At 42.5% G+C, this 24421-nt stretch overlaps 2 protein-coding genes across 5 annotated transcripts; one reads left to right on the forward strand and one right to left on the reverse strand.

Moving 5' to 3' along the window:
• Positions 1–5: 5 nt before the first annotated feature.
• sart1 (spliceosome associated factor 1, recruiter of U4/U6.U5 tri-snRNP) lies at positions 6–2829 on the reverse strand. The gene has a single exon (XM_076091466.1). The coding sequence runs from the start codon at positions 2464–2466 to the stop codon at positions 151–153; it is 2316 nt and encodes a 771-aa protein (XP_075947581.1). The 5' UTR covers positions 2467–2829; the 3' UTR covers positions 6–150.
• Positions 2830–3737: 908 nt separating this feature from the next.
• Positions 3738–23867, forward strand: pcm1 (pericentriolar material 1). 4 transcript variants are annotated; one of them, XM_076091447.1, is made up of 39 exons: positions 3739–3915; positions 5590–5708; positions 5819–6067; positions 6627–6953; positions 8189–8359; positions 8970–9089; positions 9266–9452; positions 9775–9884; positions 10143–10419; positions 10507–10657; positions 10972–11205; positions 11994–12160; positions 12641–12882; positions 13724–13866; positions 14011–14140; positions 14521–14691; positions 14857–15038; positions 15662–15880; positions 15975–16257; positions 16474–16619; positions 16717–16931; positions 17408–17588; positions 17680–17987; positions 18079–18240; positions 18463–18519; positions 18722–18894; positions 19194–19325; positions 20056–20185; positions 20343–20437; positions 20634–20768; positions 20877–21080; positions 21170–21229; positions 21320–21470; positions 21936–22084; positions 22161–22257; positions 22367–22575; positions 22755–22847; positions 22946–23069; positions 23235–23867. In XM_076091447.1, exons 2-39 carry the CDS (start codon positions 5613–5615, stop codon positions 23258–23260), a joined length of 6306 nt encoding a protein of 2101 aa, XP_075947562.1. In that variant the 5' UTR covers positions 3739–3915; positions 5590–5612; the 3' UTR covers positions 23261–23867. The 4 variants fall into 4 exon arrangements, with proteins under 4 accessions (XP_075947563.1, XP_075947562.1, XP_075947564.1 ...); XM_076091449.1 differs by having other exon boundaries at positions 16549–16619; XM_076091448.1 differs by lacking the exon at positions 18463–18519 and having other exon boundaries at positions 3738–3915.
• The last annotated feature ends 554 nt before the right edge of the window (positions 23868–24421 follow it).

The following is a 24421-nucleotide window of genomic DNA, read 5'->3' on the forward strand; positions in this document are numbered from 1 at the left end:
ACATCTAATTTGTGTTCATTTTATTGGACAATTGTTTACTACAACAACAAAGCTTGTATGAAGTAGGCATTTACTTTACTTAAAACATCCTGTGTGTGTATTAAGGAATGTGTATGTTTGTGTTAAAGATAATTCACTATTCCCCCAGACTTATTTGGTGATGGTATTTGCATTCATACTTTTCCCACCCCCACTAAGCACAATATACGGGGTTTTCTGAGATTTCTGCTTCTCTTGAAGCAAAGCCACCGTCCCGAGAGGAGTATCACTGCTGCTCATCTTCTTCAGCAGGGCCTCTTCCTCCAGCTTCTTCATCCTCCTCTCCGTCTTCATCTTTCCAGACCCTTTGCCGTGGAATCGATGGGAAAGCTGCCGGAAGGCTTCTTTTGGAGTGAGCCTCCGCCCAGATTCGTCCACATACTCGATCTTGACCTCAGGCTTGTATCCATCCTTGTCCTTGAAATCCTGCGTGAAGCCCCTGTACTCTTCTCTGCGACTGTACTTGTCATCGAAGCCCATCTTGTCCTCGATGCAGTAGTTGTCGTTGGGCAAGGCGCCTTTTGTTGCTCTGACGCGGGATATCTTCTGCATTTCAGTGTCCAATAGACCTTTGTTCTTGCACAAATGCAAGGCAGCAGCAAGACCGGAGCTGACAATGGGCTCTTCGTCCAAGATGGTGGCAGAGGCTGTAGAAAAATCTGGTTGTTTCTGCTCTTCATCCAGGTTAACCGTGCTCCATCCAATATTCTCGTCCAGTTCCGAGTCTGAATCTCCAGCATCGTCTTTCTCTTCCTTCTCTTCAAAGTCCATAATGTCTTCTTGGTCCTCTCGGTTGCCTGACAGTCCATACGTTGGGATATCACCCAGGGTTCTGCAAAACTCTGAGGTGGCGTTGAAAACAATGTTGTTCTTCCGCTCAGGATCATTTTCACTGTCGCCTTTATCGAGCTCTTTAATCTTCTCCGCCACCTTCTCCCCGGAGTCTTTGAGAAGCTGCCGTTGCTTCAGCTTCCTCTGCTTCTCCAGCTGTTTCTGCAGTTCCTGCTCGGCCTCGTCCTCCTCAAATACAACTGGCTCAGCAGGAGTAAAGCCTTCGTCGTCACTCATCTCCATTTCTGCCATCCTAACATCGTCGGACATTCGGGGGGTATCGCTAATCATTATGCTCTCCTCCTTAACCTCCTCGCCTTCTTCACCCAGCTGTTTGCGGCCACGACCGCGTGTCCTGGAGCCAAAATCGGTGTTGCGAGTGTCATCGATGTGAAGCTCGTCTGCAGCAGTTTGCTTCTCCTTCTTCCTGATTTTCCTCACACGGTGTTTGGTCTTTTTGAAGCCCGTCATTTCCTGAGGTGTGTAATACTCAGAGGCGATGGCGAGAGCGGGCATGTCCAAGGACTGCGCCTGATCTCGTAGAGCCTCTCTCATGGCTTGAATCTCCCGCTCTCGCTCCCCGTCGGCAAAGCCCCCGGTATTTAACCGGAAACTCTTCTTCTTTTCACCCTCAATTTCCTCGTCATATTTCGACAGCACAGTGTGGGGCTTCAACGTAACCATGTCGTCCACACTCTCCTCTTCTTCGTAGGGCTTGTATTCAGGCTTTTTCTTTTTTAACTCCACATTCTTTTCGGCTTTCTCCTTGTCCACCATTCCCACGTTCACCAGCACATCTTCCTCCTCCTCGAGTACACCTTTGTCTTGCAGGGTGAGGATGACAGTCTGGCCCTCGTTGAAGGAATCCACCTTGTGCTGCACTTTGAGTCCCTTTAGATCTTGAGATGTGTACGGATCCCTTTTGCGGTGTGCAAACTCCTCCTCCACCAGACTGCTGACACCAAATTCCTCGTCCATCTCTTCCAGGAGTTTGGCTCTTTTCTCCGCCAATTCCTTTTCTTTTGCCATATTTCGGCTTCTCTCAACCCACGCAGCGGTGTCATCCAGCCAGTCTTCCTCTGCTATGGTCTTGACTTTTCCCAGTTTCTTGTTCTGGATGCGTTTTTCTTTCATAGCTGCAAGCTTCTCTCTCATATCTTTCTGCTTTTTAATGAGAACAGGGTTGATGGTCTCCGCCACCAATGGGTCCTCTTTGGTGCCAAGCTCCTTCTTGTTCTCATTTAATTCCAGAGGCTTCAGACCCAGCTTGGCTCTGAGTTTGTTTGTCTCCTCGATGCTGAGGGACGCGTCTCCGCTTGCAGACTGGGGCGCCACTTCTTTGTTGCCTTCTTCGTAGCCAAGATCGACTTTCTCCTTCTTCACTCGTGGCTCGCCGGTGCTCCTTTCGCCTTTGACCCGGTCCCGTCCGCTTCTTTCACGGGACCTGGAGCGTTTTCGTTTCTCTTTATCACGAGTCGCATCCCGGTCTGAAGCGTCTCTCTCTCGGTCCTTGTGGCGATGTTTCTTGTGTTCGCGACGGCGCTCTTCCGTGTCCTTGTCGCGACTCTTTTCCTTGTGTTTCTTGGACGACCCCATTATTTCCTAAGCAGGTTACAACAGTTGTGACTAAAAAAAAAACACAACTGTTATCAAAATGTTCTTGTTAACACAGTGTGTTTGATGACGGGAGGAGCAATGCTGCTGCTTTTCCTTCGCTGACTAGCTCACATTAGCTTTGGAGGCTAAGTGGCTAATGGACGACACGACTCACGCAGTGCGAAGGCAAAAATGGTAGCTCGGGTCCACAATCCGATGTCAATCGACGATGAGTGAGGATGTGGGAAAAATACTTAGCTCACGTTATTTGTTTTCTTCACACCAGCTTAACCACTTCGCTCCACGTTCAGGTACACAACTCTCGACGCCGTCAGACGAACACTGAACGACAATATTACAGTTTCCTGCTGAGACTTCTTCTTCTTCTTTCAGTTACAAACCAACGTTTACGGTGCATGCCGCCACCTACTGTACCGGAGTAACATCATGACTTTGTGACAATTATCATTACAATGAAATGAAATAAAATTATTTTGCTTCTGACCTCCCAAAACAAATTTCTAAAATATCAACTATTTTTGCAACTTTATCTGCAACCTCATTTCCCTCTATTCCAACATGAGCCGGTTCCCAACCGAAGTGTACATCTATTACTAAATGTTGTAAGTTCAGTAGTGACATATAAACTCCAGATCCTCTCGTACTGTTTGACCAGAGTGTATAATATATAACTACTTTCATTGGTTTAACCTCCTCCACCCACTGAAGACTGATGATTACTGCTGTCAGTTCGGCTGTGTACACTGATAACCTGTTTGAAATTATTTTAACAATTCCTTTGTTGAATTCTGTAATGTATATGCACACTCCTACATGATTATTATCCGAGTGTTTTCATCCATCTGTAAAAATATTTAGATAATTACAATAGCTTTTCTTCAGGTAATCTTGAACCAAGTATCCAATGTTTATTTATTTTTTATTTGTACTAAATTATTTTACTAAATATATATATATATATATATATATATATACATACATATATTATTCTATTTATTTATTTTTATCGTATCAACTGTCTCACACTGAGCTTTCTGTTGTTGTTATTATTGCCTTGCTCTTGCTGCTTTGTCTCTCAAAGCACTTCGTAAACTCTGTTTTTAAAGGTGCTATATAAATAAAGTTATTATTATTATTCCTGCAGAGACATTCCTTTGGTCGAATATTAGCCAGCGTTAATAGCTTAATACTGCCCCCTGTTGTACGGGAGTGTTTATGTCGTAGCTCATGTATACTGCCCCCTGCTGTATGGGAGTGTTTATATCGGCCAGGATCACATCCATGAGTTGCTGCGTTTTGGGACCTGCAAGACGTGATCATTTATCAAATGGCTTTCACCAGAATCAGAGAGAATTTGTAAAACCTCAGCTGCAGTATATGAAGTGCTTCCGCTAAGGAACGACATTTCCTTCACTTTCCCTCTGCATGGTAATACCATCGTTCCATATCTTACATTGTAAGCTAACTTAGCAAGTGCAGTTTTAAATAACATGGAAGCCAGTATTAAAACCTGCTGCGTTCGTCGTTAGCTAATGTCAATGTTGGTTAGTCACGACAGTTTTCAAACCCTAGCGTAGTAAGATTACTGACGTAAGTCTGAGCCTGAAGTTTAGATTTAATACTGAGATGCTTGTTTGCTTAACTTTTATCGTGACGTTTAAAGTTAGCTCTGTGATGAGCAACTGTTCGCAAGCTAGGTATTGTTAGCATTAGCGAGCTAACGTTACCTCAGGTATTTTTTTGTAACTTTCGCTGCTCATTAGCATAAGGTATCGTTGATCGACACAACATAACGTAAAGAGTTGTGGTGTTCGATCGATAAGAAAATCGAAGCAACGTCAACCAGCAGGTTAGCTGGTGCACATCGGGGGGTATTGCGTGTTGCCATGGCGATTGTAGGACATAATTAGGTCACCAATGTTAAGCTAGTAAAGTTTCTCCATAAAACAAGTAGCTACTAGGTTAAGCTAACTATTAAAGCTACATTGGCGATCGCTGCACTTTCTGCCCGTTAAGCTAACATTAGCTCGTGTCCCTTCGGGGAGCAGAGGAGCTCGCGCTAACTCAAGCTCGCGCTAACTCGCTCATTGTTTTCCCCCGGGAATCCGAGCGGGCCACACACATAAAACCCACCAACGGCAACTAACGGTAACGGAGAGGGCACGAGATAGCCAGTAGTTATACCGTCAACGTACTGATGTTTTCATGCTGGTCGTGATCGGAGAGTTAACGGTAGTTAACGTTAAAGTTTACGGCTGTTGGTAAGACATGACGAATTAGATGCTTATAGTTCATAAAACCTGTCTGCGTTATTATCATTACAGTCATATCAATATGTAACGTATGATGAGTAATGCGTAGTTACTAATAGTTTACGTTAACGAGCTAACGTTAAGTGAACTACTGTTTGCTAAATAACCAATTTCATACGGTTAATTACAATTAAATGTTAAGTTTGTCGTCGTTTTTAGGCACTACCTTTATGGTAACTAAGTTAGTTAGTTAGCGGTAGTTAATGTCAACCTAATGCTAACGTTACTTTATTTTTTCCGTATTTTTCTGAAATTACCTTTTTTTTTTTGTTCTATTAATTTATGTTAAGTGTGTGTAACGTGCTTGTTGTCCTGTTTGGTGATCAGTGTCTCCTTTGTTTACAGCAAGCTGTTTCGTTGACTGTGATGTGTCCTTTTCGTATAATGTTTTTAACGTAGACTTGTATAACTTGCTTTTTGTTATGTATTGTGTATGAAGGCAAATCACTGCCAAAATCCGAGAGCGCAAATGAGATCTGCGCGCGTGTGTGTAGAGGTCCTGCGCGTGCAAATCAAACAGCCGCGCACGTACATTACTTCGACGAGTGCGTTCACATCACTCCGCGCAGAATATCTCTGCATAAATTAAGCGCAAGGGGCGTCCCCTAGCTCGCGACTAATATCACTGCTCTTCTGCTTGCAAAACTTTTACCTTTTTTTTCTTTTTGACACTAAGTGGACGGTCCAAGTCACCATTTTATAACTACATTTAATTGGTTAATTGGATCTCATTTTGACAGTGATTTGCGCTGATAATTGTGACCGGTGTTGCATGTTTTGTGAATTCCAGCAAGCTGTAACTAAGTGGGTGTCATGGCTACTGGAGGCACTCCTTCCGATGACGGTGCAGAGGAGCTGCACAACTGGACTGTAACCAATGGAAGTCTGGAGGATAGACTCAACAATCTGGTGAGGGCTCATTAGAACCTCATAGAAGAAGATTCATCATGTTGTACTGTATCTTATAGACCATATGCATCGGCCCCTATTAATGTAAACATGTATCATAATCATTTCAGGACTGGGGTGTTCAGCAGAAGAAAGCCAAACGATCTTCAGAAAAGAACAAGAAGAAGCTGGCGGCTGCAGTGGTGGAGATCCGCCTGACTAATGATATTTCGCCAGAGTCCACCCCTGGGGCCGGTCGCAGGAGAGCACGCACTCCTCACTCCTTTCCCCACATCAAATACACCACCCAGATGTCCGTGCCGGACCAGACCGAGCTGGACAAGCTGCGTCAGAGAATCAATTTCAAAGACTTGGATGAGGTGAGAAGCTGCTGTACCATCATGAATTGGTTCTGCTCAGTGTGGTCAATATGTTGTTGTTAATTCACATCCCAGGCATACGAGGGCAGAGTTTTTGACAGAAAGTGGCATTGTGTGACATACTGGTAGATAAATAAATAAATATGTGGGCAGTAACTTAGTCTGTGGACATAGATCTCACAATGAGCTGATGGTTTGACAAACTCATAGTCACATCACTTATTCAGTGATAAAATGCCAATGCACGTGATGCACTGGCAGGCAGTAGAAGAAGTGATTGCAGAATATTTTTCATAGTTTGGTATAAGGTAGTTTAGTTGTGGAGTAGAATGGCAGAGCAGTAACATGTAGATCGTTGTAAAACTCTTCCAAGGTGGACAAAGTTTAAGTCAGAGAGGATTCTGTATCAATGTACTGTTTCTACGTTTTGACAGAAAAGAATGATGTAAACTATTAATTAACAACACCTACAGTATCTACAGTATATGATATTTTAAAAGGCAATACCCGGAGGCTTGAGTGGTGATTTGTCTGACTTGTATATTCTTTTCTCACTCAGAGGAGCATTGGCAGTGACTCCCAGGGGCGCGCCACAGCTGCCAACAACCAGCGGCAGTTAGCTGGAGAGAACAAGAAGTCCTACAACTTCCTACCTCTGCATGTAAACACTAACAAAAGCAAGGAGCTGCTCCCTCCTTCCTCCTCTGCCCCAGCCACACCAGCTATCAGCAAGGAAACTAAGAAGCAGAGCCCAGGACGCAGGGATATGTTCACCCCTGTGGTTCCTACCAAGGAGACTCCGAGGCCCAGCCGTGGTGGCACTGAGAGAGGACCCCTACCGCACAGAGCCTATGACAGAGGAGAACCCAGAATAGACAGCAGCCAGGTAACGTTTTGTTTTGATGTTGCCAAGGTTTTGGTCAGCTCTTGTCTAACTGCCACTTGATACCTTGTAGTCTAAGGAGTGAGTGGGATAAACACACACTTATGTGTTGGCACACAATTTGGTGCCAATCCATCAAGTAGATGCTGAGATATTTTACCAGAGGAAAAGTCCCATGATCACTGACGTTGTTAGGATTTCTCCTCTGGGTACCATGAATGTCTCTCCACCTTTCAGCGCTACACCAATGTTCACTTCAGTTTCTAAGAAACTAAACCAAGTGTATGGTCAAATTATATATATATATATATATATATTTTTCATGGGGTCTGGAGATGTGCAGCATTTAAGTATTTCAGTTAAAGAGGCTATAATTGATGTTTTTGCTGTAACAGTGTATCAAATGACACTTAAATACGCTGACAATGTGAAAGGGGTTGCTAGTAGTGATGCACCTACAAATGATTGTCACCTGATTCTGCTGCTCCTCTTTTGGCTTAGTGAGTCTCAGCTCATTGTTTTGTTGTACTGTCCATAACTTTTCGTTCAAGTTTTGGTTCAATCTCAGACTAGATGTTTTCAGGGAAAAAGCTCTAAAAAGCTGTACACTGTCTGCTTAGCACCAAACAGCAGAAAGACACAATTAGCGATTAGCAGTTGAGCTTAACAGCTAAAGAGACAGATCATTGTATATGTAGAAACCAAACACGGTGCTAAAAGGGAGAGTGAGTATTGAATGATAATGTTGCTACGTAACCATTGGTGGTGTGAATATGCCACTATTTGTTAACAAGTTTGCTATATTAAATTGATAGGCGATGACATTACGTAAACAACTTCCACTGCCCCCAAGTGGCCAGAAAAATCAGGTATTGAAGAATTAAGTGTACTGCCGTTCGAAAGACATTATTTCACATTTAATTTAAATGAGTCCCTCTTCACATGTACACTTGCTCGTGTCTTTGTGTCACTGCGCTCCAGGCTACTCTGTGAAACCAGAACTAGGATGAAAGTGAGGGAGAGCTAGTGCAGCCGAAACCAGGCTGTATTTAGGGCAATTTATAAATATGCCACCACTGGTGCCCAGTGAGTTCTGTGCCCAACCCCCTTCTGCCCTTATTCAGCCCAATCTCAGGCGTTGCTGCACATGCTCGCTCACCTTTCTTTACTTCTTCTTTTTATCTACTCTTCTGAAATCCACACCCATACACCACCCTCCTCTCTCTGCACGGTGTCAGGTGGTGAGCAAACTGGTACAGATCCGGGAGTACATCAGTAAGGCCAGCTCCATGCGGGATGACCTGGTGGAGAAGAACGATGTGCCGGCCAACGTGGAGCGTCTCTCCCATCTCATCGACCACCTCAAGGAGCAGGAAAGGTCCTATCTACGGTTCCTGCAGAAAATGCTGGTTAGTTTGTCATTTGTTTCCTCGTTATCTTTTTCAAAATTAATCTTGTCCTTTTGCTTTTCTCATGCTGTCAGACATTTTTAGTAAAACAAAAGTTGTCTTTTGTTGGAAAGCTTGTTTGTTAGTATGCGGGTGAAATGGAACCTGTTTGTGTTGTTATCCTGGCCGCTTGTCACTCATATATTTTTAATGGCTCTCTTTCTCTGTGGCCAACCGTCAAGTCTCATGATGGTAACATTAGGACATTCAGTAGCATGCTACCTTCTAGTGCAGGGTGGCTTTGTTTTGTGTTTGATATCACTTTGAACTAACTAACTATGTAGTAATATTTGCCAGAAACAATATTTTTTGTTTTGTAGATGGTTAAATTCAATGCAGGTTTTTAGTTTTCCATATTCCCAGACATTTAATCAGCTTGAACATGCAGGCATTCTCTATGGAGCATTTTGGGAAACATATGGCATGTTGAATTATTATCAATTACTAAGTAGCTTACCTTAACAATGCCAAACAATTGTTGGACAAAAGATTGTACTGCACTCTTTTTATTTTTTATTTTTCAGTGATTTGAAAAGTAACCGTCTCTTGCTGTTCCTTCCACTCTCTCTAGACGCGGGAGGATGACGAGGACGATGTGGGGACCCTGGACTCTGCAGTGGGCTCTGGTTCACTGGCTGAGAGCACTTCTCTTAACATTGAGGTCCGTTCCTCAGATGCCTCAAATGCAACGGTGTGTACATTTGGTGGAAGCAGGTCTCTGTTGCGTTGCACGTAGCCATTATAATTAGTGGGAGGTGATTGTATTTTGTCTTTTAAATCCAGACATGAAAATGAGACGCGCAGCACTGTTGTTGTGTCTTGGTGAAGTCGGTGTTTGCAATGCTTTTGTGGATGTGACTTTTGTAGGGCGGTAGGCCAGAAACGGTGCGAGCTGACCAGAAGGAGGAGCTGGAGAATCTGCGTAAGCAGCACGAGCTGCTGAAGAAGATGCTGGAGCAGCAGGAGCAGCTCCGGGCCCTGCAGGGTAGACAGGAAGCACTAATGGCCATGCAGGACAGTGCAGAACACGCACTTGCTGTGATTGAAGACACTGGTTAGATGCACACTAACACAGCCACAGGCCCATTCACAATCAAATGCAGACCTATAGTTGTTTTGTGTTTCCAGAAGAAAAAGTAGTGCATATATTACTTTTCTTCCAGACAGAGATGCATCAATGGCAACTCAGCTGGAAACCTTGTAATCAGAATGTAACTGCAAGAACCAATTTAATTTTGGAAGGCATATTTATATATCATTTTTAAAAATAGACATATGTTGACAGTTTCCATTGCTTAAAGTCACATTTTTATGATTAAACAAACAACCCATAAACAAATATATGTTGAATTAATTTAACATTTTGTTGTCGTTAGTTGTCACAGAAACCACAGGCAGTGTTTCAGGCCTGAGCATCACATCAGAACTCAATGATGAGTTGAACGATTTGATCCAGCGGTTCCACAACCAGCTACATGATTCTCAGGTACAGCAGACCTACTTAAATAACACCATTACATCATCTAGAACTGTCTTCTGACTAATACCATATGTTTTTAATGAGTAGTAATAATAATGATTAATGTCAGTATGTGGAGATCATTATTTTATGAAATTTGTTGGACATAATCTGTAATGTTGGTTTGACAAGCCATGTCAACTTTGTTATTTCATCAATAAATGTGTTTTTAACTGTTTAATCACACAGTTATTGCTCAAATGTTCTGTTATTTATGCCTTGTAGACTAAAGCAGTGCCAGACAACCGTCGCCAGGCTGAGAGCCTTTCCCTCTCAAGAGAAGTGTGCTGGTCTAGGGCTCCCCATGCTGTTGGTCCACCTCAGCACAGGCCTCTCCTCCACTCTGCATCTGGTCCCCACACTGGTCTAGACACTGGGGCAACAGCCGCCAACAGTGCCAAACTCACTAAGCTCCAAGAGCTCCAAGACAAAAAGCAAACCATGGACAAGATCCTGCAGGAGCTGCATTCCCTCAGAGACCAGACACTTAACAACAACTCATGTAAGAGTATTTCTGAAGCTTTTTTTCCCCATAATTCTGTGGCTTTTTCCCACTATAAAATGATGGACTGTATGTGGTTCCCCTCAGGTCGTGGCTTGTCAACCCAGTGCAGTCTGAGTGTGGGAGGATCTTCAGAATGTCCATCTGCTCTCTGCTTCAATGGGGCCTCAGCTTCCACTCCCTTTCATCCTTCCCGGACGCAACACCAGAACAGCTCCAATTCCACAGACAAGCTCAGGTTCGCACAAAGACACGCGCCTCTGAAGAGGCAGCTCAGATATCAGCACCAGGGTGTTGTATAGAGTGGGGATGGTGTAGTGACAGAACCTACTGCCTGTCCTTGCGCTCACAAGTTTCATCCTTTGCTAAAGTGGTGTTTAGACTCTGTTTATACGGGGGCTTTTATGTAGGTGTCTCTGTACTTGGAAATTAAGTCGAGGAGGGAATTGTGAAGACATTGTTTTGCTGTGTCGCATAACCGTTTTAATTATTTAGCCTAGTATACGTTTACATTTAATTTGCACATTGGTTGTTCTTTTCTACTCCCTACAGGAAGCTGAAGGAGGTCCACAAGCGTTTGAATGAGCTGCGGGAACTGGTTCAGTACTACGAGCAGACCTCTGATATGATGGTGGATGCGGTCAATGAGAATGTGAAGGAAGAGGATGACGAGGAAGAGGAGGAGGAAGATGAGACGGAGGATGGTTCTATGTTTGAGGCCATGTTTGACTCTGAGCAGGAGAACCGGCAGCCTGTTACAAACATCAGGTGTGTTTGTAACACACGGTGTGTGTCCGTATGTTAATTGTTCATTTATCTCTTGTTAAATGCCAAATAATTGTCCTTTACCTTCTGCAAAATGGTTTCAAATGTTTTATCAAATGCAAAGCATTTCATTTAAACCGTACACCACTTAAATATTCCATTTCACTGTGAAATGGATCACCGTACAGAAGCTAAAGACTCTTTAACTTCTCTTTCACCGAGTCTTTAGATAAATAGATACTTATTTTCTCCATAAATAAAGGACCGATTGGACTTTAATTGAGCGATTAATCATAATACTAAAGCTCCAACAATTAGTCAATTTAACAATTGGGGTTAAAAAACAATATCACAGAAGAAGATTAAAGAAAGAAAAAAAAAAAATCAGCGGCTATTTTGATAATCAATTAATTGTTTAAATTAGTTTTCAAGCAAAAAGTCAAATATGGAATGTTATGATTTGCTGCGTTTCCTCTTCTTACATTACATTAATTGGTTAGAGAAAACAAGACTTTTGATATCATCTGCTTGGGCTCTAGGACATTGTGATTTTTCTTTTTTAAACAAAATGATTAATAAATGAATTGCTAGATTAATTGATAATTAAAATGATTGTCAGTTGTAGTCCTACATTATTCACAGGGTTACCTGTATTGAAATTGTTACATTGTACTTAAACACCACCAATGGGAGGATTGATGGTTGTTGGGCTCAAGTTAAAGTACGATGAGCATTAGGTCACAGTGTGTGCAATTCTGCTACCGGCATTGCGACGTGTCTATAACAGTAACTGCACTTTATGTCTTTAGAAACCCACAGCGCAGTGGGAACTGGACAGACTTGAACAGCCTGATCAACCCGCGCAGTGTCAGGAGCAGTGCCACCAACAACCGTGATGGAAGACTCAACACCGAGTGTGAGATCAACAACCGGTCTGCAGCCAACCTCCGCAGCCTCAACATCCCCTCGGCCATAGGTACACTCATGCACACGCGTACACACATCCATGTTACAGCTGATTATTTACACCTTTTTTTTTTTTTACTAAAAAGGTTAATGGGTGGCATAAAGATGTGATGGCATAAATATAACTGAATATAACTGCATTGCATTTGCCGGCAGCTTGCAGTCATCCCTCCATTTGATGATTTCCAACTGTCCCTTCTTTCATGCTTGTATTGACAGAGGCACAACAGTGCAGAGATATGTTGTTTCATACTGTGGAATAGTGTATTCTCATTATTATTGATAAACATGCTTTTCAAACTGATTAAAAAAAAACTGCATGCATTTCGGACACCTGAGATAAAATTCAAAACAAGATATTCACGTACATTTGTTCGGTAATGTGTCTTTGATGTGAGAGTGCTGTGAAGTTCTGTGTTAATGTAATGTTTAAGGAGGGAGAGACACCCACTTTTAAATTATGTTTGATTTCATCTTTGCTCTCATTTAGAGTGCCAGTACAATAGGGACACCCCCTATAATCAGGTGAAGGATGAGGATGAGGATGAGGATGAGGATGAAGACGACCTAGATAATGATGAAGGGGCACAGGCTGTGGCTGCAGACAGTGAAGCGTCGGGATCTAGTCAAAGAAGCAGTCTGGGAAACAATGGCGGTTTTGCCCAGAAGGTTCATCGGCACACAGCGAAGCAGAAACTCCGGCAGCTTCAGGAGCTGGTGGCCATGGTTCAGGTGAGGCAGACGACAGAACAATAGGAAAGATTCCATAGCAAGACTGGAGGTACTCTTTGATTGACACAATTAAAGGAGAAGTAACGAACAGCACTCTGCTTTGATGTCTTATTTACCTCTGCCATACTGCTTTCAGATTCTATCACAGTTTCTTTTCTGTGGCCGTTTTGTAGGCTTATCAGTGTCCCTCTTCTCTACTTTTCTCGAGCCTTCCTCATCTGTGTTCATAACCGTAGCGTTCAGCTCTGACTACCGCTTCTTTACAGTACTTTGTGAATCTTGAACCCTCGTGAATCTTGAACCCTTACAGGGAATCTAAAACATTTACACAAATCCTCCAACAATAGCCGCTGGGTCTATATGGGAGAACTACCCCGACATCTCTGAATCCTTCACTCAATGGCCTCACTTCTGCATTTGATATGACCCCCTTGATTAACAAATTGATTTACATGATAAATTGAATAGGACCTGAAATAGTAGGTTAGTTCTGTTAAGATGAAACAAGTTGACAATTCTGTCTGATATCGGGCAAAGGATTTGAAGAAATGTCTGACTTTGTCAACTCCTATTGGTAGTAACAGATGCTTAAATGTTTCTTCATGAAACATGACATGTTGGATCTTGTTCTTTTTCACCTTTTTTATGGGAATAGAAAACCCTTAAAACAAATAATGAGCCTTTGACTACAAGGAAAATGTACGACCGTTGTTCTTAAACATCAGTAAAAGGTTTTTTCCTGAGGTGGTGTCCACCACTTTGTTTTTGTACTTTAGAATGTGATGTCTCACTCGTCTTAAGCTGAACACGATGTAAAGTGTGTGATTCTGTCTGTGTCCAGAGTGACGACACTGATGGCACAACAGCTAATGAGGATGAAGCTTTACACCAACAGCCAAATAATACCAGAGCTACTGTGGTTGGTGCGTTCAAGGACGGATCTAAACCGAGTCCTCGAATACTCACACTCTCCAGCAAGGCCAGGTACAGTACAATGTTTGAAAAGACTGTTGACGGCCTGTACAGTTAGTCCTAAAACATTATTTGGACTGTATTCTGAATGTTTACTGAATCATTGATTCAATAATTATGTTCATTTTCATTGCATCCTAACTATTCTGGATGCAGGAAGAAGCTGTATGAGGAGAAGCTGCGTCAGCAGAAGCAGGAGCTTAAGCAGCTCCATGAGGAGCGCCAGAGGCTCACGGAAATCCAAGGCAAGATTCAGGATCTGCAGTGGGCTTGCCCTGACCTCCAGGTATGTTACACACACACACACACACGGTTTTGCTATGAAGCGGATTCAGTCGGTAGACTTGAAATCAGATTTAAAAATGTTTAGAAAAAGTGTTTCACGAAATATTTTGTCCACCCTATTTAGATCAAATAAGGTGTGGAATAAATAATACAAACACCTCTTCATAAAGAACACCATAAAATTACCTTAAAGTTGAATAAAGAGTTTAAATAAAAACAGTTTCAACAAAAACTACATGAATATAGGGTTTATAATACGGCTGCTGTATTAGACTGGATTACATTTAGCTAGGTATACCTAATAATCTGGCACCTTTTTAAAGGGTTGCATATTATATTTAGAAACTATACAGTCTTTACTTTTTGCGTTCTCTTTTCTAGTCCTCTGTGTCCAGCACAGTGAGTCAGCAGGGCTTGCTGAGGAAGGTTCCAGTTTCAGTTTCCTCTCCGGCCACTGTCCCGGCTTCCTCCTCCTCTGGACCCCAAACTAACTCAGCCGTGTTAAAACCCACTGCTCCAGAAGCAGCTTCTCCGTCAGTCACTGACAATGAGGTAACAGACTCAACCTTGCACACACACACACACACACACACACACACACACACACACACACACGCAGACCCATGGCTACAACTCTTCAAATGTCACAATGAGATGTGTACGTTCAGAACCGTACAGATTACCGTTAACTGTTCTCCTCTGGTCTTGTATTGTCAGCAGCTGTGGTCTGAGATGCGTCGCCACCAGATCTTGCGGGAAGAACTGCGACAGCGCAGAAAGCACCTAGAGTCCCTGATGGCTGAACACCAGAGGCGTAGTGGTCTCAGTGACTCTCCTAGGCGGATGGACGACTCGGAAGGCCTTGCTACACCCTCACAGCCTGTCAGTAGGGATGAAAGGTAGGAGACATGCTGCTCTAGGGGCCCGTCTCACCAAGTCCAAGATAGAAGTCGACTAGCTTAGCTGTCTTTAGAGGTGCCACGATTCTCCAAATCCGCAATTTAATTTGACTTTTGAATTTAAGGTCACAATTGGATTGTCAGCACTGCCATTTGCCAGCTGTGCCATTTGCAAGGATCAACAGGTCATTGGTTTTATGTCCCTGCCACGGTGTCTCGAAAAGCGCAGCTGTAGGGCAGGCTACTGTAAAATACGTTTTTTCTCTCATCAGACACGCTTAAGTAGGCAGGGGAAGGAGGAAAAAAAATACAGGGAGTATCGCAGATCCTGCTTTTGACTTCGAAGGGAAATGGAAATGGAAAGCTTATTTTGATACTTTTTTTTCCATTTAGAATAGAAATTGTGACACCTCTAGTTCTAAACATATTCAGTGTAATAGGAGATCCTTTCAGATGAACAGCAGAGACCCCCACAGCAGCCACATTGTACAACATGAGCTCTTATGCTTTGCTAAAACATGTTGTAAGAGCTGTTGTTATTTATTTTTTTAGCTGGAGTAGGGATTAAAACTGATGGCCCCATACAATACACAATTTGTACCAATTTGCCAATGTGTCTTCAGGACAATGGCTACCTGGGGTTCCACTCCCTGCCAACTTGATGATGATGATGAAGATGACGATGATGAAGATAACGATGATGATGAAGATCACTCCGAGATGGGTGCAGAGGGGGAAGAGGAGCATGATGAACGTGTAGAAAGCAGCTCTGATGACGACATCCACATATACTCATCCAGTAGGAACCAGTGCTCCTACAGTAACAGGAAGAATCAAGGAAGGTCAGAAGAAGTGGAAGCAGAAGGAATTCTATTGCACTGATATCTATAATCTGTCTTTTAAAATGATGTTCACGCTTAATTTTTGTGTTTTTAGCAACCTGAAGCCTCCACCAGCCTTCTCGGGTGAAGGTAGTGGGAATCCATCTCTTCATAATAAGACTCAGGCCAAACAGCAGCAGCAGCAGCAGCAGTCCAGAACTTTGAACCAGTCCGCGACGAGCCAGCATGGAGCTACGCGGCGACAAGAGAACCTGCGCTGGGCCTCTGAGCTCTCCTTCGCCGAGGGCTCGGGTCAGTGGCAGGAACAGGTCAGCCAGCTGCAGAGACAGCTGGACTTCAGCACCAGCATGTGTCAGACACTCCTGCAGGACCAGCAGGTTTGTGGACAGGACAAATACACACACATACACCGGCACTGACCTTAACAATCGACACAAGCTTGCACTGCAAGAGAACAGTGACTTCATTGACAATTCCACTATAACTAAGACTCATAGCTTTGTTTAGGTGTTTTGTTTTTTACTTTGTCTTTTTTTTTTAATAATGAAACCGTTATTTCAAACAAAAACAAATTCTCTCACCTCCTTCCACAGACACTCTCTTATATGTTGCAAACCCTGCTGACAGGTCAGTACAGTTTGTTACCCAACAACCTGTCATCACCACAGGTCCACCTGGTCATGCACCAGCTCAACCAGTGTTACACCCAGCTGGCTTGGCAGCAAAACAACGTACAAAGGTGAAAAAAAAAAAGTATACAACAGTACACCTCTTGATTTCTATCAAATGGTTCATTTTTAAAATATTTTCTATATCCTGTCATACTTTTCCTTCAGACTAAAGCAGGTCCTTAATGACCTCCTTCGCCAGCAACAGCAGCAACAGCAGGCTTCCTCTTCCACAGCCGGTTGGCAGACACAGAAGCATGGCTCATCCCAGGAGTCCAGCTCCGGCACCTCAGCCTCCCCTGGTGTCTTCCTCCCCTTCTCCTCCACCCTGCATCCTTCAACCAACAACATGTCAACGGCTGCCTTAGCCCCGTTCCCTCCTAGTATGACATGGATATTTTCTACCTCTTGAGATTCAAATTCTTAATCCTCACACTCAACATGTCTTGAATTGTGTGCATTAGAAGCAACAGAAAGCTAAATCATCTACATGAGGCTCAAAAGGTTTACAGTGATTATTTTAGACCAACTAAAGATTTTTAGGTCATTGCATTTATGAAAATCTTAGCGATGCCTCTTTCCAATAAAAGAAAATCAGAATATTCAAGAAATGTTTTTTTTTTTTTACTGTACACTGTCTGAACATTGTTTATGTTCTCAATACTGGTAGGAGTAATCTTCTTCAGGTAGTACATTTTAATTTGAAGTTAGTTATAGATTTGTGAAGTGATTCACTCGGGTATAAATGAAAGGCCAAATGTCCTGCTGTCATTTAATTGATTCTTTGGACCATTAGCTCTTCCACATTTGCAAATTCATATATATATTTTTTTTTTTTCTTCTTTTTTTCACTCTGCAGGCTTTAATTTATATCCACTCTTCCCGGCTACTATGGGCGAGTTCCCTCTGGGTGCAGCAAGTCAGGCGACCCCTGACCACCCAAAGCAGCCGTTAGACCCCAACACCTCAATTAAAACAGACTACATGAGTTTCCCTCCTCCACTGCAGCGCTCTCCTCTTAACACCACCACAGATAGAGGGTACGTCCATCATTTCTGCCTGAGAGGTAATTTATATCTATTCATGTAGACCTTATTGTTCATATATTTATTTTCCGTGTGACCCCTTTAGACCGTCTGGCTGGCTTAAAACCTCCTACGCAAACAACACCGTCCAGCATCACCGATCCAAAGCCGAGCCCCAAGAGTCTCCCTCCTCCTCCGCCTATGCCGGCCGCCACCCCAGACCTCAAGAATTCGACAGGGCATCACAGGAAAGCTTCAGCAGCATGCCGGATCCTGTTGATCCCACCACCATCACGAAGACTTTTAAGGCCGGGCGCAAGGCCTCTGCACAAGCCAACCTGGCCTCACGAAGCAAGATGCCCAGTTCCAAGAGTCGTCGCAGGAGGAGCAGAGGGCACAACAAGAACAGTGATGGTACCAAAATTGAGCTGAATCTTCTGTATTATTTGCTGGCAAAGACTTAATGAGGAAAATCTCATCAGTGTTTTTCATGTATTTTTTTCAGGCCATGAGAGTGACAGTGTTGGCAGCACTGCAGACTTTGTCCAGAAGAGGGCAGCCCTGTCCCATCAGAAGGATCAGAATAAGAGTCTGCTGGACAAGCTGACTCGAGAGAAACTTCACAGCAAAACTAAGCCTGGAAACAAACCAAACGACTTCTCTTCTGGTGCGGGTCAAGCTGCTTGTAGTGACACTTATGCACACACTTCCACCCTCTTTTGTCTGTGTTTTTGCTTTTTCTTTATTTACATTTATTGTCTGCATCAGGCTTATTTTACGTCAGTCCTTTTGTCCTTTACTATTTTTTTGCACATTTGTCATGACCTCGTGTTTCATTTTAATTTTGGGTTAATTTACTTTGTGTCACTTTAATTTATCTCACTCGCAGCCTATGCTTGGAGAACACCCTTCCTCTCTAACAGAATTGCATGCACAGAAGCACCAGGTAAACTCACAATGCAACCCAAAGCATCATGTGGTTATTATATCGCCTAAACATCCCATGTATGTTCTGTTTTTGGCTTAACCTAAACCAAAGCTTCTAAGTTTGAGGCTAGACTATTTTTTTTTTTTTTTTTTTTTTACTAATTAATGAGGTTATGCAAGTATCCACTCAAATCTCATGCTGGCATATCTTGAACCTGTAGATGCAAGCAGTGACTTCTCACTGTTCGAGGCACTGAGGGAGACCATCTACTCTGAGGTGGCTACTTTAATATCCCAGAACGAGTCCCGCCCCCACTTTCTCATTGAGCTCTTCCATGAGCTGCAATTGCTCAACACGGACTACTTACGGCAAAGGGCACTGTATTCCCTACAGGTACGTACAGACACATGTAGCCGTTGTATGTAGCATGTATGGATACAGATTTATCTCTCAAACTATTCTCAGACATAATTAGGGCTGTCTAGACCATTTTAAACCCTTTGAGACTTGATATTTGAGCGAGTTTGGGTCCAGAGGTCCAGAAACCGATAAATAAGAGATCAGAAGAGTTGGAGAAATCATGATAAATGAGTTTCCTCTTTCATTCTACTTTCATTTTGTGTGAGTGTATTGAGTGTGTATGTGAGGTACTTTATAATTTCATTGTTGGTATCTCCCTGTGTTTCTTCCAGGATATAGTGACCAGACACCTGTCAGAGAAGAGTGCAGCCGAGGACCAGTTGCCCCTTCTTGGTCCTGTGGTGTGGGCGGCAGGCTCTCAGTCTGAACTCACACCCAGTGAGAGTTTGGCAACCAGTGATGCAGTAAGAGAAACATTATTGCTTCCCAGTGGGGCATTCTCACACGTTTCTAATGTTTGTTCTCTTATATCTTCATTTCTGTGTCACTCCATAGTGAGGTATCTACCAGTACTGAAGTATTTCTCCCAAACCTATTTTTAAATCACTTTTACTTGCTTCCTCTTCTACATTTCAATACATCTTTCATTAGTTTCTCTCTCAGCCTTGTCCCCTTTCATCCTTCCCCTGCCTTGTCCCCTTTCATCCTTCCATGTCTTTCTTTATTCTCTGTTTTTAATTTCCCCTCTCACCATCTTCATTGTCTTTGAATTTAACTTGACAGCAAGACTTCAGAAACCAGTCTGTAAAAAAGAAAAAGAAAATGACCATCCACGTCTCTTTTGCCAGATCAGACATGTGTTCTTTGTTCTGGGCCAAGGTCCCCAGAGTTACACTAATTGGATGCCAGGCCTTTTTTTTCTGTCTAAATAATGCCTTTGTTCAAGAATGATGGATGAAATTTCTAATTCTGCAAGTTAGGAGACTGACAAGAGAAGCCACCATTGCTGTTAATACTATATGCTGGAAATGTTAGGGGGACATTCGGCTGATTTTAACGTGGATCTGTGAGGAATTATCGATTCTTCTATAATCCAAACAATTGGGGGTAAAAAAAACCTTTTGGTTTAGGAAATGTCTGATATATACAGAGGCTGTCTCTAAACAGGATCTGTACCCTTTTTTTTTTTTTCAGGAAGTTGTGGAGAAAAACCTGAGGCTCACACAGGATATGATGAAGAAGAGGGATGATGCCGAATCTGTGGGCAATGACAGCACCATGTCAACCTCCTCCAACCTGGAACCGTTTGCTAGCGATGACCTGGGTACAGTTACTGTGTGCATGTAGAAACTATTTGGGACTGAAGCTTATAAAACTGTATAGCTGAAACCAATCCAGTGACACAGTCACTGTCTTTCACGTTGCTGTTTAATTTTTGCAGAATTCTTTGAATACAATTATGTGCGTCTGTCTGTGTGCAGGAGGTGCAGCTGATGTGCACTGTCCTCAGAACGACAACCAGCAGTTGGACCGTCGGATCAAAGCCATCATTACAGAAGTCATTCCTTTCCTGAAGGTAGGCCAACACGGAGAATGTGTTGGAAATGAACATGCATGAATATCCTGTACTTGAACTGAACTACTACATTTAAAAGGGTGCTTGTTAATCATTAGTCAGCAAATGTTTTAAGGCTCAGATTGAATGTCATCAGCACTGGGTACACCACTGTGTTTCAAGAGTTAAAACACTCTGTAATGTTGTCTTTCATTAGGAGAACATAGATGAGGTGTGCTCCATCCAGCTGTTGACATCTGTGCGGCGCATGGTCCTTACTCACACCCAACTGAATGATGAAGACAAGGAGTTTGTACGTTTTCTACACAGACAGCTGGGAGGCATTCTGCAGGTATGACGGTGACGACAGCAGTTTATTCAGTTGCCGGTGACACAAGTTTAAGCATTATGAAATGAAGAACAGCCTTTCTGATATTCTCACTCTCTTGTCTTGCTCCAGGACTCTCTTAGTCAATTTGTGGGCCGTACTCTGAAGGACTGTGGGGAAGATCTTCTGGTGGAGATCTCAGACATCCTCTTAAATGAACTCGCCTTGTATCGGTTCATGCAGTATTTTGACGACAGCCGCAGCATTGCCCTGGCAGCCAAACACAAATATAAGAAGAGGACTGAGCAACCCAGTAGAGCAAAGCACGGCCTCAGGGTAAGTTGTTTTTTGGTGATATGAATTAACAATGTAGCACAGAAGTTTGTTTGATTGAGACTAATTCAACCCTTTATGTTTATAATTAGGAAAATTCAGACGCTGGTGTTGATAAATCAACTTCTCCAGCCTACACAGATGAAGACAAGGTCAGTCGTTTTAACACCGATAATGAAAGTGTCAATACCACGTAAGATCACCAGTAATCTGATACAATAATGTCCCTCTTGTTCTTACAGGACCAAGATGAGGCTGAGCAGGAAGGTACCACCCTGCAGGAGCTTTACCTGCAAACAGAGAGGAAGAACAGCAGGAGGAGCAGTGAAGCTTCAGAGGTGGAAGAGGAGGATGAGGATGAAGAGGGTGGACAGGGAATCCCTCTGTCAATCAGTGAGTGAAAATATTTAAAAGGGCCCCTTGGTATCATTTAGTGAAGAAACGACCCCCCAAAAGAAAGCCAAAATGCAATATAATCTGAGATTATTTATTAATTTATCCCCCCCCCCCTCTCTCTTTCACATTAAATCTGACATTTTGTATGTATTGTGTATATGCCTGGACAACATTGCCACATTAGTTGTGCCAACACTAGCGTAGGCTAATTGACTCCCACTCACTTCTAAATGCCACAACAAAGTCAACTCATGCCTTCTGGTTATGTGGTAATCCATCACTGTCAGTGAGTCGGGATGTAATAATAGTAGTGTAGTAAAACAGTTCTGCAGGAAATTAGTAAAGATTCATGCTAAAAGCTTTAATGTTTTTCTGCCTAAATGCAATTTCATGTATATACACACACGTGTGCATTGATGTAACACATGTACGTGTCATTCTCGTTTGTCGTCTTTCTCTCAGGTCTGTCTAAAGCAGAGACGCAGGCCCTGACAAACTACGGCAGTGGAGAGGATGAGAATGATGAGGAGGAAATGGAGGAGTTTGAAGCTGGACCTGTTGATGTCCAAACATCCTTGCAGGCTTCTGCTGATGGACAGGTGGAGCAGGAGGTCAGTGTTACTTGTGCCGCACAGGTATTATTTAATAAACAACCATGACTTGTATTTTTTCACATACTGTTCTCAGTCTGACGCGTCGAATTGTTTCGCGCTTCAGGGGACGACACACAGCGAAACCCAGGAGACCAAACAGAGGAGCTCAGGTTATGATGATGATGATGCTGGTGAGGCCCTCCGTCATATTTTCACTGGGAATTTAAACTGGCTTTAAATCTTGTATTTTTTTTTTATCTAATTACATTAACGTTGTCTTCTTTTTATTGTTGATTTTAGAAATCAACAAGTCGGTTGTCGCTGTGGACTCCGCAGTAGAGGACCCTGACATGGCGGAGTGCCAGAGTCCTGAAGAGGACAGAGACGTTGGGGCCGCTGCTGCCTCAGAAGGAAGCTCCCATGAAGTGTCTCATGATCAGGATGTCCTCAAGGAGCCAAACACCACGAGCAGCCCTGACACAGACTCTCCCGTCATGATCAATGTAGATGTAAGTTCAAGGCTGGATACATATGCGGAGCACAATTCTGATTAAACTAAACATCTTCAATCGTCAAGTTTTACCCATTTAGTCTGTGGAATGACGGCACTATTACTCAATAGTATCACACTACAAACGTTGCTATTCATTGTGGCTGTGTACTGATTCTATCAATGTTATTGATGCAGGAGATGGGTTCAGGTAACACCAGTCAGAAATCTGATGAAGAAGACTTTGTGAAGGTGGAAGATTTGCCATTGCAGCTGACAGTCATGTGTGAGGTGCGTAACAGCGAACAAATGAAACACGTGTGTATAACACTTTCTATAAACTATTAATAACATCTGATCTAATGATATCCTCTGTGCTGTGACATTAGGAGGAACTCCAGATGAGAATAGTGGAGGAGCAGCAGAATAACAGGCTGTCTGTAGCGATCCTCAATGGGAACACTGAATCGCTGACTGGGCTGGTGGGAAATGCACAGGCACTGAAGGAACCAGGTATGGAGGACAGCTTTGTTTGTGTAGCTGCCAAATAGCCTGCAAAAGCTAAGACACTGTGTCTTGTTATCATGTGTACATCTATACAGGAATTATCTGCTGTACCTTAACTAATAGTCCATCCCTTTTAGAGTAATTTGTGTTTTTTCCTTTGTTTCTTCTCAGACACTGTTGGTGCCCAGAGTGTGTAAAGATTTATACCAATGTCTCAAAATCTACTGTTTTTAGCAACACTATGATTACACCCTCAATCTGCTCTGGATGTATGATTGTTGATTCTTTATCTGCTAGTTTAAAGGAGCAAAGGCTCATTTTATTCCTGAATGTTTAATGTGATTAATGGGTAATCTGGGGAGGGCTTGTCTTTATGCTGCTGATTAATGACAGTCAAGCCGCTGTCTGAGTCTTTATAGTCCTGAAACTCTCGGTCAGATTCGCCTTAGTCTCCTTCTTGGTTCTGGGATCAGTTTAACATGAGTTGTGATTTTATTATTCTTGTTTTATTTGTCTTGGCCTTATTGTTACACAGCTCGTCTACACTGCACTCCATTCCTAGTTCTATGGAGGTTCCAGTAGGATGGAAGTTCAGTGTAGACTTGACTGACTTAGCTAATGGTTTCTCCAGCTTGAACACTTTTTCCATTATATCAGAGCTCAAAGCTCAGATTTCACTTTTATCCCTTCAGACACATCTTTATATACTGTTCTGTTAATGTTTAGTCTCCATTGATTTTCATGTAATTAAAATGTTGACGACAGTAATAAGTTTTAAATAATAAAATGCTTTAACTTTAAAAACATGGTGTGTGTTGGCACGTTTTGACCATTTAGGCCTTGCCAACGCTGTAGTGTTATGCCTTTCTTCAGCAGCTTAATATCAGACCTACTGTTAAAATGTTATCACTGGTTTACACTACTGCACAATACAAGATCTGATTAGTCAATCAATTGACAATTGCAGATTTGCTTTGCTCTAAATCACAAAAGTCGTAGAATAGTAAGTTGATACGTTTTTAAAAATGTATAGTATAGTATTTCACAAGTCACAAAAAAACCTATAGTATGAAAAAAAAGAAATCACAAAAGTAGTCGTGTCCAAGAAAGTCAGTAAAGTACTATTGTCGAAAAGTTATTGAAAATAATACCAAAAAAGTCAGTATGTGGAAAAAAGTGGTAAGTCATGAAAAAAAAAAAATCATAGTACACTATGTTGAAAAGTCTTTAAAGAAGCCGAGCAAAGTGTCAAAAAACTCATGGTATAGTATGTTGAAAGATTAATTGTACAATTTGTATGAAGTACAAGTATGGCATGTCAAAGTCATGAAATCATATAGTATTTCTTTTTTTTTTTT

Source organism: Anarhichas minor, unplaced genomic scaffold (genome assembly GCF_050575085.1).
Source record: "Anarhichas minor isolate MPS153535 unplaced genomic scaffold, ASM5057508v1 ptg000014l, whole genome shotgun sequence".
In the NCBI taxonomy this organism is placed as follows: domain Eukaryota; kingdom Metazoa; phylum Chordata; class Actinopteri; order Perciformes; family Anarhichadidae; genus Anarhichas; species Anarhichas minor.

Bases quoted from the DNA above. Each gene is read 5' to 3' on its own strand.
- sart1 (XM_076091466.1), bottom strand. From the start codon at position 2,466: ATGGGGTCGTCCAAGAAACACAAGGAAAAGAGTCGCGACAAGGACACG.
- pcm1 (XM_076091447.1), top strand. From the start codon at position 5,613: ATGGCTACTGGAGGCACTCCTTCCGATGACGGTGCAGAGGAGCTGCAC. The intron at 20,438-20,633 runs GTAGGCCAACAC...GTCTTTCATTAG, and splicing joins AAGTCATTCCTTTCCTGAAG to GAGAACATAGATGAGGTGTG. The intron at 21,081-21,169 runs GTAAGTTGTTTT...GTTTATAATTAG, and splicing joins GAGCAAAGCACGGCCTCAGG to GAAAATTCAGACGCTGGTGT.